At 47.5% G+C, this 14,408-nt stretch overlaps 1 protein-coding gene across 5 annotated transcripts in view; it reads left to right on the top strand.

Moving 5' to 3' along the window:
* The window catches only part of Spen (spen family transcriptional repressor), a 73,532-nt gene that overhangs the window by 33,589 nt on the left and 25,535 nt on the right, over positions 1 to 14,408 (top strand). For 4 of the 5 annotated variants that reach the window (NM_001395101.1, XM_039110804.2, XM_039110809.2 and 1 more), the window contains 2 exons: positions 12,381 to 12,541; positions 13,165 to 13,365. In NM_001395101.1, the coding sequence (NP_001382030.1) occupies positions 12,381 to 12,541; positions 13,165 to 13,365 (362 nt within the window). The remainder of the gene's footprint in view (positions 1 to 12,380; positions 12,542 to 13,164; positions 13,366 to 14,408) is intronic. The other variant, XM_039110807.2, reaches the window with a different exon arrangement.

Here is a 14,408-nt window from a genome sequence, read left to right as displayed (position 1 = left end):
ACAGGGGGGTGGTGTCCACCAAGCCCAGAGGTGGGGCCACCAGCCGCAGTTGTACTTCAGTGCTCGGTCTTCTTGTGCCCCCCCCCCCCCCCCCCCCACTGTTCCAAGCCCCAGCAGCTAGGGCGTCCTAGCCGCTGCCTTGCCGCACCAGTGCATTCTCTAGAGCTGGTGACTGGAGCTCCCTAGAGCCGCTCTGGCCTTGTCAGACTCTCAATTCTTTGTACCTTGGACTGAGCAAGGGTTGATTCTGGTTAGGTTGAAAATAATTAAAACAAGTTAGGGTAAATCTGTGTGTTGATAGAGTGTGGATTTTAACATTGATGTAATTTATTTTTAAAAGATCTATTTATTATATATAGTGTTCTTTCTGCATATATGCCTACAAGCCAGAAGAGGGCACCAAATCTCATTATAGATGGTTAGAAGCCACCATGTGGTTGCTGGGAATTGAACTCAGAACCTTTGGAAGAGCAGGCAGTACTCTTAACCTCCGAGCCATCTCTCCAGCCCCTAAGATTGATGTGGTTTTTGTTCACTTGTTTGTTTTCGAGGCAGGCTCTCACTCTGTAGCCCTGGCTCTTGGAACTTACTGTGTAGACCAGGCTGACCTTGGAACTCAGAGATCCACTTGCCTCTGCCTTAGGTGCTGGGATTACCATGTCACCTTTGTTCTATTCTCGATACGAGGTCTCAAGTAGCCCGAGCTGGCCTCCACTTTCCAGAGGATGTTCTAGAAATTCTGGTCCTCATCCCTACTCCTGAGTGTTGGCCTACAGGTGTGAAAAACCTGCCTCGCAACTCTTTTTTTTTTTTCTTTTTTTTTCGGAGCTGGGGACCGAACCCAGGGCCTTGTGCTTGCTAGGCAAGCACTCTACCACTGAGCTAAATCCCCAACCCCGCCTCTCAACTCTTTATGTAGTAATTCCTTGCCACATTTTTCTTTTAAAAAAATTTAGTGCTCAGTGGTAGAGCGCTTACCTAGGAAGCGCAAGGCCCTGGGTTTGGTCCCCAGCTCCGAAAAAAAGAACCAAAAAAAAAAAATTAGTTTTCTTTTGTGCGTTGGTGTTTTGTTTGGACGTATGTCTGTGTATGAGGGCATCAGATCTTGGAGTTACAGACACTTGAGAGCTGCCGTGTGGGTGCTGGGGATTGAACCTGGGTCCTCTTGACCCGGAGGTATGTATGTGCTCTTTACCTCCGAGCCCTCTCAGTGACCCTAACTTTTTTTTTTTAATGATGGGGATGGAAGCTAAGATTTAATACCTGCTGAGCAGGATTAACAGTATAGTTGCCATGTCCCCTGACAGAACCTCACTCTGTAGCTTGGACCTGCCTGGATTTGTGTGCGTGCATGTGCGTGTGTATGTATTCGTGTCTGCTTGGGGGCTAGAGGAGGCATCCGACTCCCTGGAACGGGAGTTAGGGTTTAGGGTTGTCTGCAGGATTCCTGGCTTACATCAGTCCTGAGGTCTGAACTGTGGTCCTCAAGCTAGGGCCGCTAACCATTGAGCACCTCTCCACTTCTGGGCCTCCACACCTGGCTAAACTTACTGCTGATCAGGAAAAGGTTAACGTGAAGGTTATTTTAAAGTGATGACTGACGTCGTCTTCTTACTGTGTGTCTGTGACTGCAGTGGAGTTGTCTGTGCTGCTCCAGAACTCGGTCCTTACATCAAACCCGAGGCGCTCCATGGGTCTTCTTTATTCTCAGCAGGCGCAGCTGCTTTTGACTGGGCCGTCACAGCGCCACGGCCATGTACACCATTGCTTTGTGTCTGCGGTGAAATTCTAAAGAAATGGTTGCATTTAAAGGGAACAGCTGTAGGCTGAGGTTTCTCAGTAACAAGCCAGCACCCCAAGTTGTAAAGCTGAGCTGTCTCTGAGTGCTTCAGTGCCTTTCAGACTCTTGGGCCTGAGGCTTCTTCTAAAGACTGTTCAGAAGTAGCCACTAGCAAGCCGCTCTCGTGTTCTGGACAGGACGGAGAGGTAGCTGTAAAGTTAAATTTGGAAAGAATGAAACCTCAGAGTATATTGACGGGCATTGGCACAGGCTGCATCAGGCGTGCCCAGTTGGATTTCATTTGGAATTAAATATCCCACATTTTGGTGGGTATAGTTAGTGGCTGACACCTGAAATCATTGTACTCAAGGGCCTAAGGAAGGAGGATCTCATTCAAGCTTGAGCTGTAGAAGGAAATCCTGAATACTTAAAAAAAAAAAAAAAAAGGTGGGTCATGGCAAACAGCATGGGAGAGTCAGAGGCAGGTGGATCTCTGTGAGTTCAAGGCCAGCCAGGGTTAATTACAGAGAAAGCCTCAGTGCTTTGGATGAGAATAGTCCCACATAGGCTCATGTGCTCGGATGCGTAGTCCCCCAGTTGGCGGGACCATTTGGGAAGGATTAGGAGGCATGGCCTTGTGGGCGCTGAGGTTTTGAGAACCCTCTGCAGGCCCAGCCTTGTTCAGTTTTCTGCCTGCGGATCGGGGTGTGAGCTCTCCGCTCCCGCGGCAGTGCCGTGCATGCTGCCTGCCTGCCTGCCTGCCTGCCTGCCACCATGCTTCCACTGTGGTCTTGGATTGACGTTTACTCTGAAGCTATGCGCAAGCCCCCAGTTAAATGCTCCCTTCTGTAAACTGCCTTGGCCATGATGTTTCATCACAGCAACAGAAAAATAACTAAGACAGACCTTGGTATAAAACAAAACAAAACAAAAGACACCTTCCAAAAGAACCCCAAAGCAAAAACTCTCCCCACGTTCTATGTGATCTGTGCGCTGCCTTGGTTCAGGCTTTCTAAGCATTTTAGTTGATTTTACACTTTACATGGTCAGAGAATAAGCAGATCCCACTGTGAGAGTCTTATCTGTCTCCTGACTGTCAGGTCCAAAGGAAACTCCCACTTCCCCAAACTCTAAAAGGCAGCCTGAGTGTCCAGAAATAAGAGTCCTGACCTGGCTACAGAGGGTTTCTGGTGATTAGATAAAAGCCAGCTTGGGGACCTGTAAAGCTGCTTCTCACTTAGCAAACGGTCATTTTTCTTACCTCTGGCAAAGGGACATGGCTCTCCAATTAATACCTGCGTTGTTTATCAGTGCATCAAGGTTCATGTTAGCCCCCAGGCTCCCTCAGTCCCTACTTACAAGTACTTGCTACACATTTATTTCAAAGACCCCGTGGCAGCCCCCTGCCTCTGCGCTCCCTCCCAGCTTTTCACCCAGCTCTTCTCAGCTCCTGCAGTTCTCACTCCAGGTCCTCCAGTCTCCATCCCTGCTGGTCTCCCCTTTCTCACAGATGGCCACGGGTCATCTTTTTCTCACTCCACTCTGCACTCTTTCAGATGATGTCTCTGGCTGTTCTCTCTTTCCCATCTACCATAAGAACCATAACCATTACTGGCAGCAGTCCTGTGGGCAGTTTCTTTACTGCACACCCACGATGCACTGTCTACCCTGGCACCCTTTGGATGTTCTAAATGCTGCTGCTGTGAAGATGGCTTTTCTTGTTCTTCAGGCGGACTTGCTTTGACTGTGGAGAGAGCAGTTGAGCTCCATGCTTTTGTAACTTTGTTTTTCTTTTCTTTTTTAAAGTTTATTATTATTATTATTATTATTATTATTATTATACAAGTACACTGTAGCTGTCTTCAGACACACCAGAATATGGCATCAGATCTCATTACAGATGGTTGTGAGCCACCATGTGGTTGCTGGGATTTGAACTCAGGACTTTTGGAAGAGCTGTCAGTGCTCTTACCCACTGAGCCATCTCTCCAACCTCTGTAATTTTGTTTTTTAATTTTCTTGAGACAGGGTCTTTCCTTATAGCTCAGGCTACCCTCAAACAATCCTCTCGCCTCAGCCTTCTCTAAGTGCTTGAATTCTAGGTGTGTTTCACCATAGTGGGCTGTACTGGGGTCTTTTGCTTTGAGGGTACCCGAGAAGGAGCTTTTCTGAAGAATGCACGGCCTGGTGCAGGCCAGGCAGGTGCTGTGGCGTGCTCTGTGCTCCTAACCTGCTTTCTGACTCTCAAGAGGGATTGCGACTACTTTTGTCCGTCCTCTTTGGAATTTAAACTGAAAATACTCCAGGAACAAGGTTGTTTGTTTCCCAAAAGTGAGACAGTGCTCTTAACCACTGAGTCATCCCTCCAGCCCCACTTGTTTTGTTTTTGTTTTTGTTTTTGTTTTTGTTTGAGGCTAGATTTCTCTGTGTAACAACCCTGGCTGTCCTAGAACTCACTCTGCAGACCAGGCTGGCCTCAGACTCAGATCCAGCTGCCCCTGCCTCCTCCTGGGTGCTGGGCTTAAAGACGCACACCACTGCCGCCCTATTGGAGCCTTTTCACTCAGTTCATTTCACCTAGCTTACTTTCAAGACGCCTCACTCTGTTCTATGTCACTCCTCTGTAAGGCTGGACAGCATGTTGTTGTTGTTGTTGTTGTTAGAAGATCTTGCTGTGTAGATCAGTCTGGTCTCAAGCTTGCAGTCCTTTTGCCTCAGCCTCCCCAGTGTTAGACTGTTACAGCTGTGCCCAGGTATAAAGATACCTGCTTGCCTGATTCCTCCAGTCCCCTACTTCCTTCCTTTGATCTATTTCAGCGAGGCCTGATGGGAGGCTAAAACAGAAGGTCCAGTGTTCCACCTATGTATGCAGGAAGTTCAAGGCCAGCCTGAGCAGTATAATAAGACTGTGGCTCAGAAAGGTGCCTGTGGGAGGAAGGCTTGTGGCTTAGTGGTGGAGTGTCCCCTAGCACGCAGCAGTGCTGAGCTCAGTGTGCGTGCTCAGGGCTCAGAAGGGGATCGTGGTTCATTCATTCTGTTGTCTTGTGCTGCTAGAGGTTAAGATCCAGGTCTTGGCTCTTCTGGGCGGGGGAGGGAGGGAGGGAGGGAGGGAGGGAGGGAGGGAGGGAGGGAGGGAGGGAGGGAGGCAGGCTGGCTCCATTGCTGGGCAGCACCGCGCTCCGCTGTGGGTTTTAGTCTCTCGCTTATTATCCAGCTCTTTGTGGTGAACTATTTCTATATTTTACATAACTTCAGAGATAATCATAAGCTTTAAAAAACCGGCTGCAGCTGTCGCTGCCTTCTGAAGAGTGAAGTCATGGTTACCCTTTTGTGAGAGCTAAGTGCACATTTTTAAACAGCACCTTCTGCTAAAATCAGATGCTCAAAGTCCTTGGCCTGGGGAATGCAGTTTGGGGTCCAGCACCTGCCCAGTGTGTGGGGGGGGAGCCTGAGGTCTGTCCCCAGTCCCTGATAAAGCACAAACCCTTCACTCCAGGGCAGATTGTCACTGTTTGCCTGTCAGCAGGAGTTATTACATGTGGCTGCTTGGTTTGGGTCTGACACACAGCTGCGAGTTTCCCTCTGCCTTCCTCACCATTCCTCTTCGGGTTGCTGTTAGGTCTGGTTTTTCTCAGTGAGGTCTTATGTGAAGAGCTGGGCTCTGGGGTGTCATTTCCATCACTCAGGCCACCTTGCTGCTCCGCTCTTCTTTGCTGAGTCACAGCTTTCTCAGGCAGCAGCCAAGTTAAAGAAACTTGGAAGACAGAGTGTGAGACCCCCTGAGACTGACTAAAAAGCGGTAGGAGTTACTAACATTCTTTTTTTTTTTTTCTTTTTTTCCCTTTTCTTTTTTTCCGGAGCTGGGGACCGAACCCAGGGCCTTGCCGCTCTACCACTGAGCTAAATCCCCAGCCCCGGTTACTAACATTCTTAAGAAACAAAGGGAGCGCTTATTACTGTGCGGGATGCCTCAGGATAAACAAGAGCACTCTCCATTTCAGACATTTGAGGTTCTGTGGCAATAAGTTTTCCACATCAGCTGACCTGTGGCATCTCCAGAATTTTCCTACCTTTCCAAACTGAAATACTTTTAAAAAAAATTAAGATTTATTTTATGGGCATGGATATTTTGCCTTCTTGCACCTGCACATAGCGCATGTGGTACTCAGGGAGGTCAGGAGAGCTTTGAATCCCCTGGAACTCACTTATGGGTGGTTGTGAGCCGTTGTGTGGACACCAGGAATTGAACTCGGGCTCTCTTCAAGAACGCCTGTTCTTAACCGCTGAGCTGCCTCTCCAGCCCTCCAAACTGAAATGTAAAGGTACTGTCTATTAAACACTTTCCAGACTGGGGAGGCGACTCAGTCAGTAAGCTTGCCAGGTAAGCAGGAGGATACCAGTTCGGATCCCCGTACCCATGTAACAAGCTGGCGGTAGTGGATGTGGAGACAGGATCCCTAGGACTTGCTGGCCAGCCATTCTAGCAGAACCAGCCAGCTCCTAGCTGCAGTGAGACCCTTGCCTCAAAGAATAAGGTGGAGAGCAGTTAAGAAAGGCGCGCGTAGGGGTTGGGGATTTAGCTCAGTGGTAGAGCGCTTACCTAGGAAGCGCAAGGCCCTGGGTTCGGTCCCCAGCTCGGGGGGGGGGGGGGGGGGAGAAAGGCACTCGTACCACTCCCCACACATGTGGGTCCTTGTGAATGTGTGTGCGCACACACGGTCCTCTGCCTACAACTTTGACTACTCTGTCTAGTTGGAGCCATAAATGTGCTTTTGTGTCCACTCTTTCACTCAGCATGGTGTCCTCTAGGTTTTTCACATCATAGATTGTGTCAGGCCAAATTTACTTCCTCCCTAAGGCTGAATAATAGCAGTACTAGTGTGTGTGTGTCCACTGCACACTGCATTTTGTGTATCCATTCAGCTGTCTCGCTCTTGGTTTTAAGTGCCTACCTTTTGACTGCAGACCATGCTGCGTGTGGATATACAGATCCCAGGAGTCTCTAGGTACGTATTTAGGTACATGGGCACAGTGGAAACGTTGGATTATGCAGTGCTGATCACTTCTCCCTGACTGTGCTATTTTCCCTGCCCTCCACCTGCACAAAGGGCTCCGCATTCCCTCCATCCTCACCGTCTGGAGACAGAGCAGTGGACCCCAGCTGGCCTTAAACTCTCCACCTCCCTCTCTCCGCCTTTTGCGTGTTCCGTCTACACTTGAAATAGCTTATGGTTGAGGCTGGAGAATTGCTGCAAGTTTAAGGCCAGACCTGGCCTAATGGAGGGAAAAGTCTGCCATGTGGGTTTGCTGTGTTTGCGTCTAGTTCCAAAGTTTACACTTCCAGATCCTCTGGTCCTCCGCATCCTCCCATCCTCCTGCTGCCTTGATTTCCAGTAGTTCAAGTCCTTTCCAATTTTGGGACACGCTCCCCTACACCTCACCGTCCGATGGTTTGAGTTGTATCATTTTTAAAAAGGCAAATTGAAAATACCTCATTCAGGAGCTGTGTTAGTCAGGGTTCTCCAGAGCTACAGGATTTACAGAACGAATCTCTCTGTGCAGGAAGGGAGTTTATTAGGGTGGTTTATAGGCTACAGTCCAGGTAATTCAACAGTGGCTAATTATGAGCGCAAAGTCCCAAGAATCCAGTAGTTTGTCATTCCACAAGGCTGGATGCCTTCGCTGGTCTTCAGTGGACTCCAGAATCCTGAAGGCGTAAGCAGCAGGCTCTAATGCACTGAAGGAATGGACTTGCTAGCAAGGCCAGAGCAAGAGGGCAAAGAGCTAAAGCATCCTTCCTCTGTGTCCTTATGCAGACGTCCAGCAAAAGGCGTGGTGGTCAGATTAAAAGCGTGTCTTCCTGGGGTTGGGGATTTAGCTCAGTGGGTTCGGTCCCCAGCTCCGAAAAAAAGAAAAAAGAAAAAAAAAAAGCTTGTCTTCCTGACTCAAGATCCAGGTTAAATGTGAATCTTCCTACTTCAAATGAAGCAACAATCCCTCCATTTTTGGATTTGAGTTAATTCCAGATGTAGTTGAGTTGACAATCAAGAACATCATCAACGGGGGCAGGAAAGACAGCAGCGGCGGGGGAGCTGGGCTTGCAGGGACTCAAGCTCGGTTCCTGGCACCCAAACTGCATAGCTCACAGTCTTCGGGAGCTTCAAGAGATCTGTGTGACATTTTTCTTCTGGCCTTCTCAGGCCCCTCACACATGCAGCAAACATGTGTGCTTGTGGCACACACATGCATACACACAAATAGAAATAGGGATACGCTTTGATATGTTAGTTATAAAGCACAATAATGTAGTCACCTTGATGTACAATATAGATAGTGTATTAACTTCTTATTTACATTTTTGTGTGCATGTATGTGCACACCTGCATGCCATGGCCCTTCTTACACATGAAAACCAGAGGACAGCTTGTGATACTTAGTTCTTTTCCTCCACCATGCGTTTGTCAGGCCTGGCAGCATGTGCCTTTGTACCCACAGTAAGTGCCATCCTATGGTTAATGTTGAGCTTTGAGGGCTGGGTATGGTGACACTTCACATGCCTTTAATCCCAGCACTCAGGAGGAGGCAGAGGCAGATGCATCCCTGAGTTTGGGGACAGCCTGGTCTACAGAGTGAGTTCCAGGACAGCCAGGGCTACACAGAGAAACCCTGTTTTGAAAAAAACAAGATACTAATAATTGCTGTGGCTGTCACTGTGCTTTCCCTGAAGTCTTAGCTCAAGTGGAAAAAGCTACTGCAGAGTGCGTGTTAAGTGATTATGCTGGCTTTCCTTCACGCCAGCTTTGTTAGCGGTGTTGTTTATTTTGCTCATTATTTGTTTCAAAATTATAAAATAATTTTATCTGCAAGCTGCATGTGGTGGTGCCCAGGTTGGGGGCTTGTCTGGAAAACGAACAAACCATCTACAGAGTTTTTTGGCCTTGCTGTCAATATAAGGAGAAACTGCATTTTCCTTTTCCAGTTTGCTGTGATCAGCTGACATCAGCATAGTTTGAGACCCGGCTTTTTCTTCAGACTAGATTTAGACTAACAGGAAGAATGACAAAGACCTCTGAGAATGTCTTCATCTCTGCACACATTGTGACATGCTTGTGTGTACACACACACACACACACACACACACACACACACACACACACACACAAAAAGATACCTTGTCCTTAACTAGAGATGTGGAGAGATCATTAGTGCTGTTGGGGTTGGAAAGTTATGAGAAGCAACAAAGAGGAAAAGCCCAGCATTGCCGCGCACGTGCATTCCCAGCCTGAGAAGTGGGAGAATTTGGAGTGATCTTTAGCACATAAAGAGTTCGAAGTCTGTATGGATTACCTAAGGCCCTGTTTAATGCTGTATATCTGTACCCCCAGTACTCTAGCTTGCAGGGGATTAGTGAGTTACAGTCTATCCTGCACTGTGTAAAGAAACCGTGTCTCAAAACAAGGAGGGGGGTTTCCTCTTGGTGCAGTGATGCATTTTACAATGCAGACAACTGTTGTGTATCTGAGGGAAGTGTCGGCAACTCTGGTCACAATTTGAAGTGTCATGAAAAGACCACTCGACACACTTCCCCTCCTGATTCAAGCTTATGAGTTACGTAGAGGAGAGAAATGACTGGTCACCTGATGAGAAGAGAAGTCATTTTATTTATTTATTTATTTTTTGGTTCTTTTTTTCGGAGCTGGGGACCGAACCCAGGGCCTTGCACTTCCTAGGCAAGCGCTCTACCACTGAGCTAAATCCCCAGCCCCAAGAGAAGTCATTTTAAAAGCACTGATTCAGAGCTGGGGATGGTGGCATGTGCCACCCTGACCTACATGGTGAGTTCCAGGGCAAGTCTGTGTAGAGAGGCTCTGGCTTTAAAAACAAATGGTGGTGGTGCAGGCCTTTAATCCCATCTCTTGGGAGCAGAGGCAGGAGGATCTCTGTAAGTTGGAGGCCAGTGTGATCTACAGTGTGAGTTCCAGGACATCCAGGGCTGTACAGGGAAACCCTTTCTCAAAAATCCAAACATAGTTATTGTTTGAGATTCTGTCTTATTCCCTGTCTCAATAAAACAAACAAACTGGGCCAACAAGACAGCTCAGCAAGTAAAGGAGCTTGCCGCCAAGCCTGATGACCTGAGTGGGATCCCGGGACCTACATGGTAGAAGGAGAGAATCAACTCCAAAAAGTTGTCCTCTGACCTCCACACGCACAGACCTCCTCGGTATAGAACCACAGCCATCACTGCCAGGCTTTCTAGAACATTCAAGCTTAAGTTTTCCCATCTTAAAAACATGACTTCATTATATAAGCAGTATCTTGAATAGGAAACTGTTGTCATGGAAACTCACATTAACTAAGATCATAGCTTTTTTTTAAAAAAAGATTTTATTGATTTATTGTCTATGAATACATTGTAGCTGTCTTCAGATACACCAGAATCCATTACAGATGTGAGCCACCATGTGGTTGCTGGGAATTGAACTCAGGACCTCTGGAAGAGCAGTCAGTGCTCTTACCCACTGAGCCATCTCTCCAGCCCCAAGATCATAGCTTTTTAACTAATGATGCCTATATAGGTAAGAAAATAAATATTCTTTAAGCAACACAAGTCACCACAACCACAATATTGAATATGCTACCCAATATCACCTGCAATTCCATCTGATCACAAATAACCATTAAGGGGAGACATTTTCACCCCAGTGTTATGTAGACCCAGACTCCTTAGCAGTGAATAAATGCGTGAGCACCAGGTGTACTGGCAATCGTGTGGTCTATCGGGGATCATGGACAGGTTCTAGGTCTAGTCAGATCTACACGGCCAGATCCTCTCTTAAACACAGCGACAACTAAGTATGGATAGGACCTCAAATCCTGGTGTTGGAAATGAGCAGGCAACCACGGGTTATAACAAGATCACACAAAGGGACAAGGGGGAGGGGGTCACTGAGGTAGCCCAGCAGGTTAAAGGTGCTTGCCTGATATAATATCCTGGGATCAGTCCTGAGAGCTATGTGGCAGAAGAGAGGACCAGTACTGCCAAGCTGTCCTCTGCTTCCACAGGTGTAGACCATGCATGTGCATTCAGAAGGCAGCAGCAGGGGGATGTCTATTTGCTGGAGGCCAGTCTGACACAGTAAGACACTGGCTCCAACAGAACAGAACCACCAAACAGACCCTCAGCAGATAGAACCTGTCAGGTATAGTGGCTCCAGTATCAGGAAATTCCAGTAGAGTTCGCCAGGGAGTGCCAGGCCTCAGACCGAGATGCTGCCTTTAACTTCCATGAAGGGAGGGAACCTCAGGAGCTAGAGCCTGCTCCACCACTCCTGGCTTCCTTATTAAGCTTAAGAAAATGCACCTTTCAGGGGTTTGGGATTTAGCTCAGTGGTAGAGCGCTTGCCTAGCAAGCACAAGGCCCTGGGTTCGGTCCCCAGCTCCGAAGAAAAGGGGAAAAAAAAAAAAAAAGAAAATGCACCTTTCTCAGTGTGTGTAAGGAGCCTTGTTGTTTAATTGACCAGCTCCCTTTCTGAGGATTTTATTAAAATGAAGGAGAATAGCAAAGTCTATTTAATTAACTGTCACTTCCCCTTCACCCACAGAGAAGCCAAGCTGACAAGGAAGGCTCAAGTCAGTCAGTGTACTTCATCCACAGCCACTCGAGTCTAGAAGGCAAACTGATATGCACACTTGCGTTAGAGACAGTAAGGGTGGACACTGCTCTTACCAGTGACTATCCTAGTTTGAAATTCAAACTTGGAATGTACCAAAATCTGAAACTTTGGGGCCAGTATGACATCACATGTTGAAAAGTTTGTGTATGAAGTTTGTTTTATGCATAAATTTTTTTCTTAAGATTTATTATATATATATATGAGTACACCGTCGCTGTCTTTAGACACACCAAAAGAGGGCATCAGATCTCATTACAGATGATTGTTGGCCACCATGTGGTTGCTGGGAATTGAACTCAGGACCTCTGGAAGAGCAGCCAGTGCTCTTAACCACTGAGCCATCTCTCTAGCCCATGCATAAAATTCTTGAGAGTCCTGTATGCTGTCTGTTATCTTGAGGCTGTGTGTGGTATGTGCTTGGAAGATGAACGCTCTGAGTTGTGTATCTGTAACAGTGACAAGAACCTAAATGACCTGTCCAAGTCCTGAACCAGTATTTGGACTTTTATCTGTAGAACCAACTCCCACTGTCCTGCCTCAGTTGTCACTGTTGATATTCTAAGAGAATTGCATACAGTAGTGTTTCTTTGCTTTTTTGAGGTAAGGTCTTGCTGTGCAACCTATGCTAATCTGGAACTCTCAAATCTTAGTGCTACCGCCTCTAGAAGGTAGAGTTACGGATGCAGTGATCTGAGGGGACAGTTGCAATCAGTTGTGGAAGGTGCAGTTGCCTTTGGTGGCCTGTGTGGTGAAAGAACCCTAACTTTTCCTTCTAGACTCAGCCACTGTGAATTGCCCTCTGTTCCTCTCTGAGGACAGATGTGGACTCCAGAAACCTTCCTTCCGCATAGTCCATGTTTCTCTTCTCTGTCGTCACACTGATGTCTGTCTCCCTGTTTGTGTGTTTGCCCTCTGCTCTGCAGTAGTGATTCCAGCAGCACGTCCAGTGACGACTCCCCAGCCCGCTCCGTCCAGTCAGCGGCAGTTCCCGCACCCACTTCCCAGTTGCTTTCGTCTCTTGAAAAAGATGAGCCCCGGAAAAGTTTTGGGATCAAAGTTCAGAATCTTCCAGTACGCTCTACAGGTAAGGTTTGTATGAGTGCTGTTTCCTCTCAGCTGCTGAGAGAGAGATGGCAGCGCTCACACGGATGAGCTGGAATGGGCAGTTTACACGGTCTACTTCTCTGGTTCATTAGCATTTGGTGCCGTGAGCAAAAGCAAGTGATTATTATAATTGTATGTGGCTGATTTCCTAAACACTGAGAGCAAACTTCTCAGCAGGAGGGGGAGGAGGGAAGTCAGGCCTTGAGGGAAGCAGGCAGGGTCAGCATGGAACCATCCTGAGGCAGTAAGGAAGCTAGAGGCTGGGGGACGGCAGGCTTAGGATTCCCATTGTATGCACAAAGATAGAAAGATGGGGGCAGCCATTGGACTTTGGAGTTGAATCTCAGAAAGGCAGGCACAAGAGCTACCACGTTTTATTTATGGGCAATTCTCTCTCTCTCTCTCTCTCTCTCTCTCTCTCTCTCTCTCTCTCTCTCTCACACACACACACACACACACACACATCACAGATATAGGCAGAACATGGTTTGCTTTGGAAATGGATATTTTTCTAGATTAAATGTCTTGGTTTGGGGAAGTGGTTTGCTCTGGTGCTCTGGATACAACACAAGAAAATGTGCTTGTTTCTGTTTGGCTACATAGATACGAGCCTTAAAGATGGCCTTTTCCATGAATTTAAGAAGTTTGGCAAGGTGACTTCAGTGCAGATCCATGGGGCCTCCGAGGAGAGGTACGGCCTGGTGTTCTTCCGGCAACAAGAGGACCAAGAAAAAGCACTGACTGCATCAAAGGGAAAACTCTTCTTTGGCATGCAGATTGAGGTGACTGCATGGGTAGGACCAGGTAAGACCTCAGAAACTGACTTCAGTTAGAAATCACTTCAGTCAGATTGTGAGTGGTGGTTACTGGTTGGCACAACCTGGGTTTCATTTCTTTCTTTCCTTTTTTTAAAAATATTTTTTCTGAAAGATTTCTTTATTATATAATAAATAAGCACACTGTTGCTGTCTTCAGACACACCAGAAGAGGGCATCAGGTTCCATTACAGATGGTTATGAGCCACCATGTGGTTGCTGGGAATTGAACTCAGGACCTCTGTGGAAGAGCAGTCAGTGCTCTTAACCCTTGAGCCACCTCTCTAGCCCCTGGTTTCATTTCTTAATTTACTGGCCCAGTGTCTTAGTTTTTAAAAGGTAGCTGAGTTCTTCAGTCACCGAGTTGCTTCGTGAGGGCACTGACTTGTGCTTTTGTCATGGGGATACCCATGCATGCAGCTCAGGTCACATGGGGAGGCAGCCTCCCTAAAAGAAGGCAGTGATTGCCTACAAGGTGAGACCACAATTACCTTGCCTTAGAAAACAAACCCTAGGGCTGGAGAGATGGCTCAGTAGTTAAGAGCCGGAGGTCCTGAGTTCAATTCCCAGCAACCACATGGTGGCTCACAACCATCTGTAATGAGATCTGGTGCCCTCTTCTGGCCTGCAGGCATATATGCAGGCAGAATGCTGAATATATAATAAATAAATAAATCTTAAAACAAGAAAAAAAAAAAGCAAACTCTATTTGAGGGAGCCATTTGTATTTTGTCCAGCATAAATTAAACCTGCTATTCTAGGTGACTGTTCCAGATTTTGGATTGTCTCCTTACTGGATCAGAGCTGGACCCTGGTGGTAGCCACCATCCTCGGAACTTGTTAGTGTGATAGTGAAGAGCAAAGGGCTCAGTCTAAGAGCACCCACCCACCCACCTGCCCACTCACCCACCCACTCACCCACCTGCCCACTCACCCACCCACCTGCCCACTCACCCACCCACTCACTCACCCACCTGCCCACTCACCCACCCACTCACTCACCCACCTGCCCACTCACCCACCCACTCACCC

Source organism: Rattus norvegicus, chromosome 5, assembly GCF_036323735.1.
Source record: "Rattus norvegicus strain BN/NHsdMcwi chromosome 5, GRCr8, whole genome shotgun sequence".
Lineage (NCBI taxonomy): Eukaryota > Metazoa > Chordata > Mammalia > Rodentia > Muridae > Rattus > Rattus norvegicus.
This window is presented reverse-complemented; position numbering and strand designations above follow the sequence as displayed.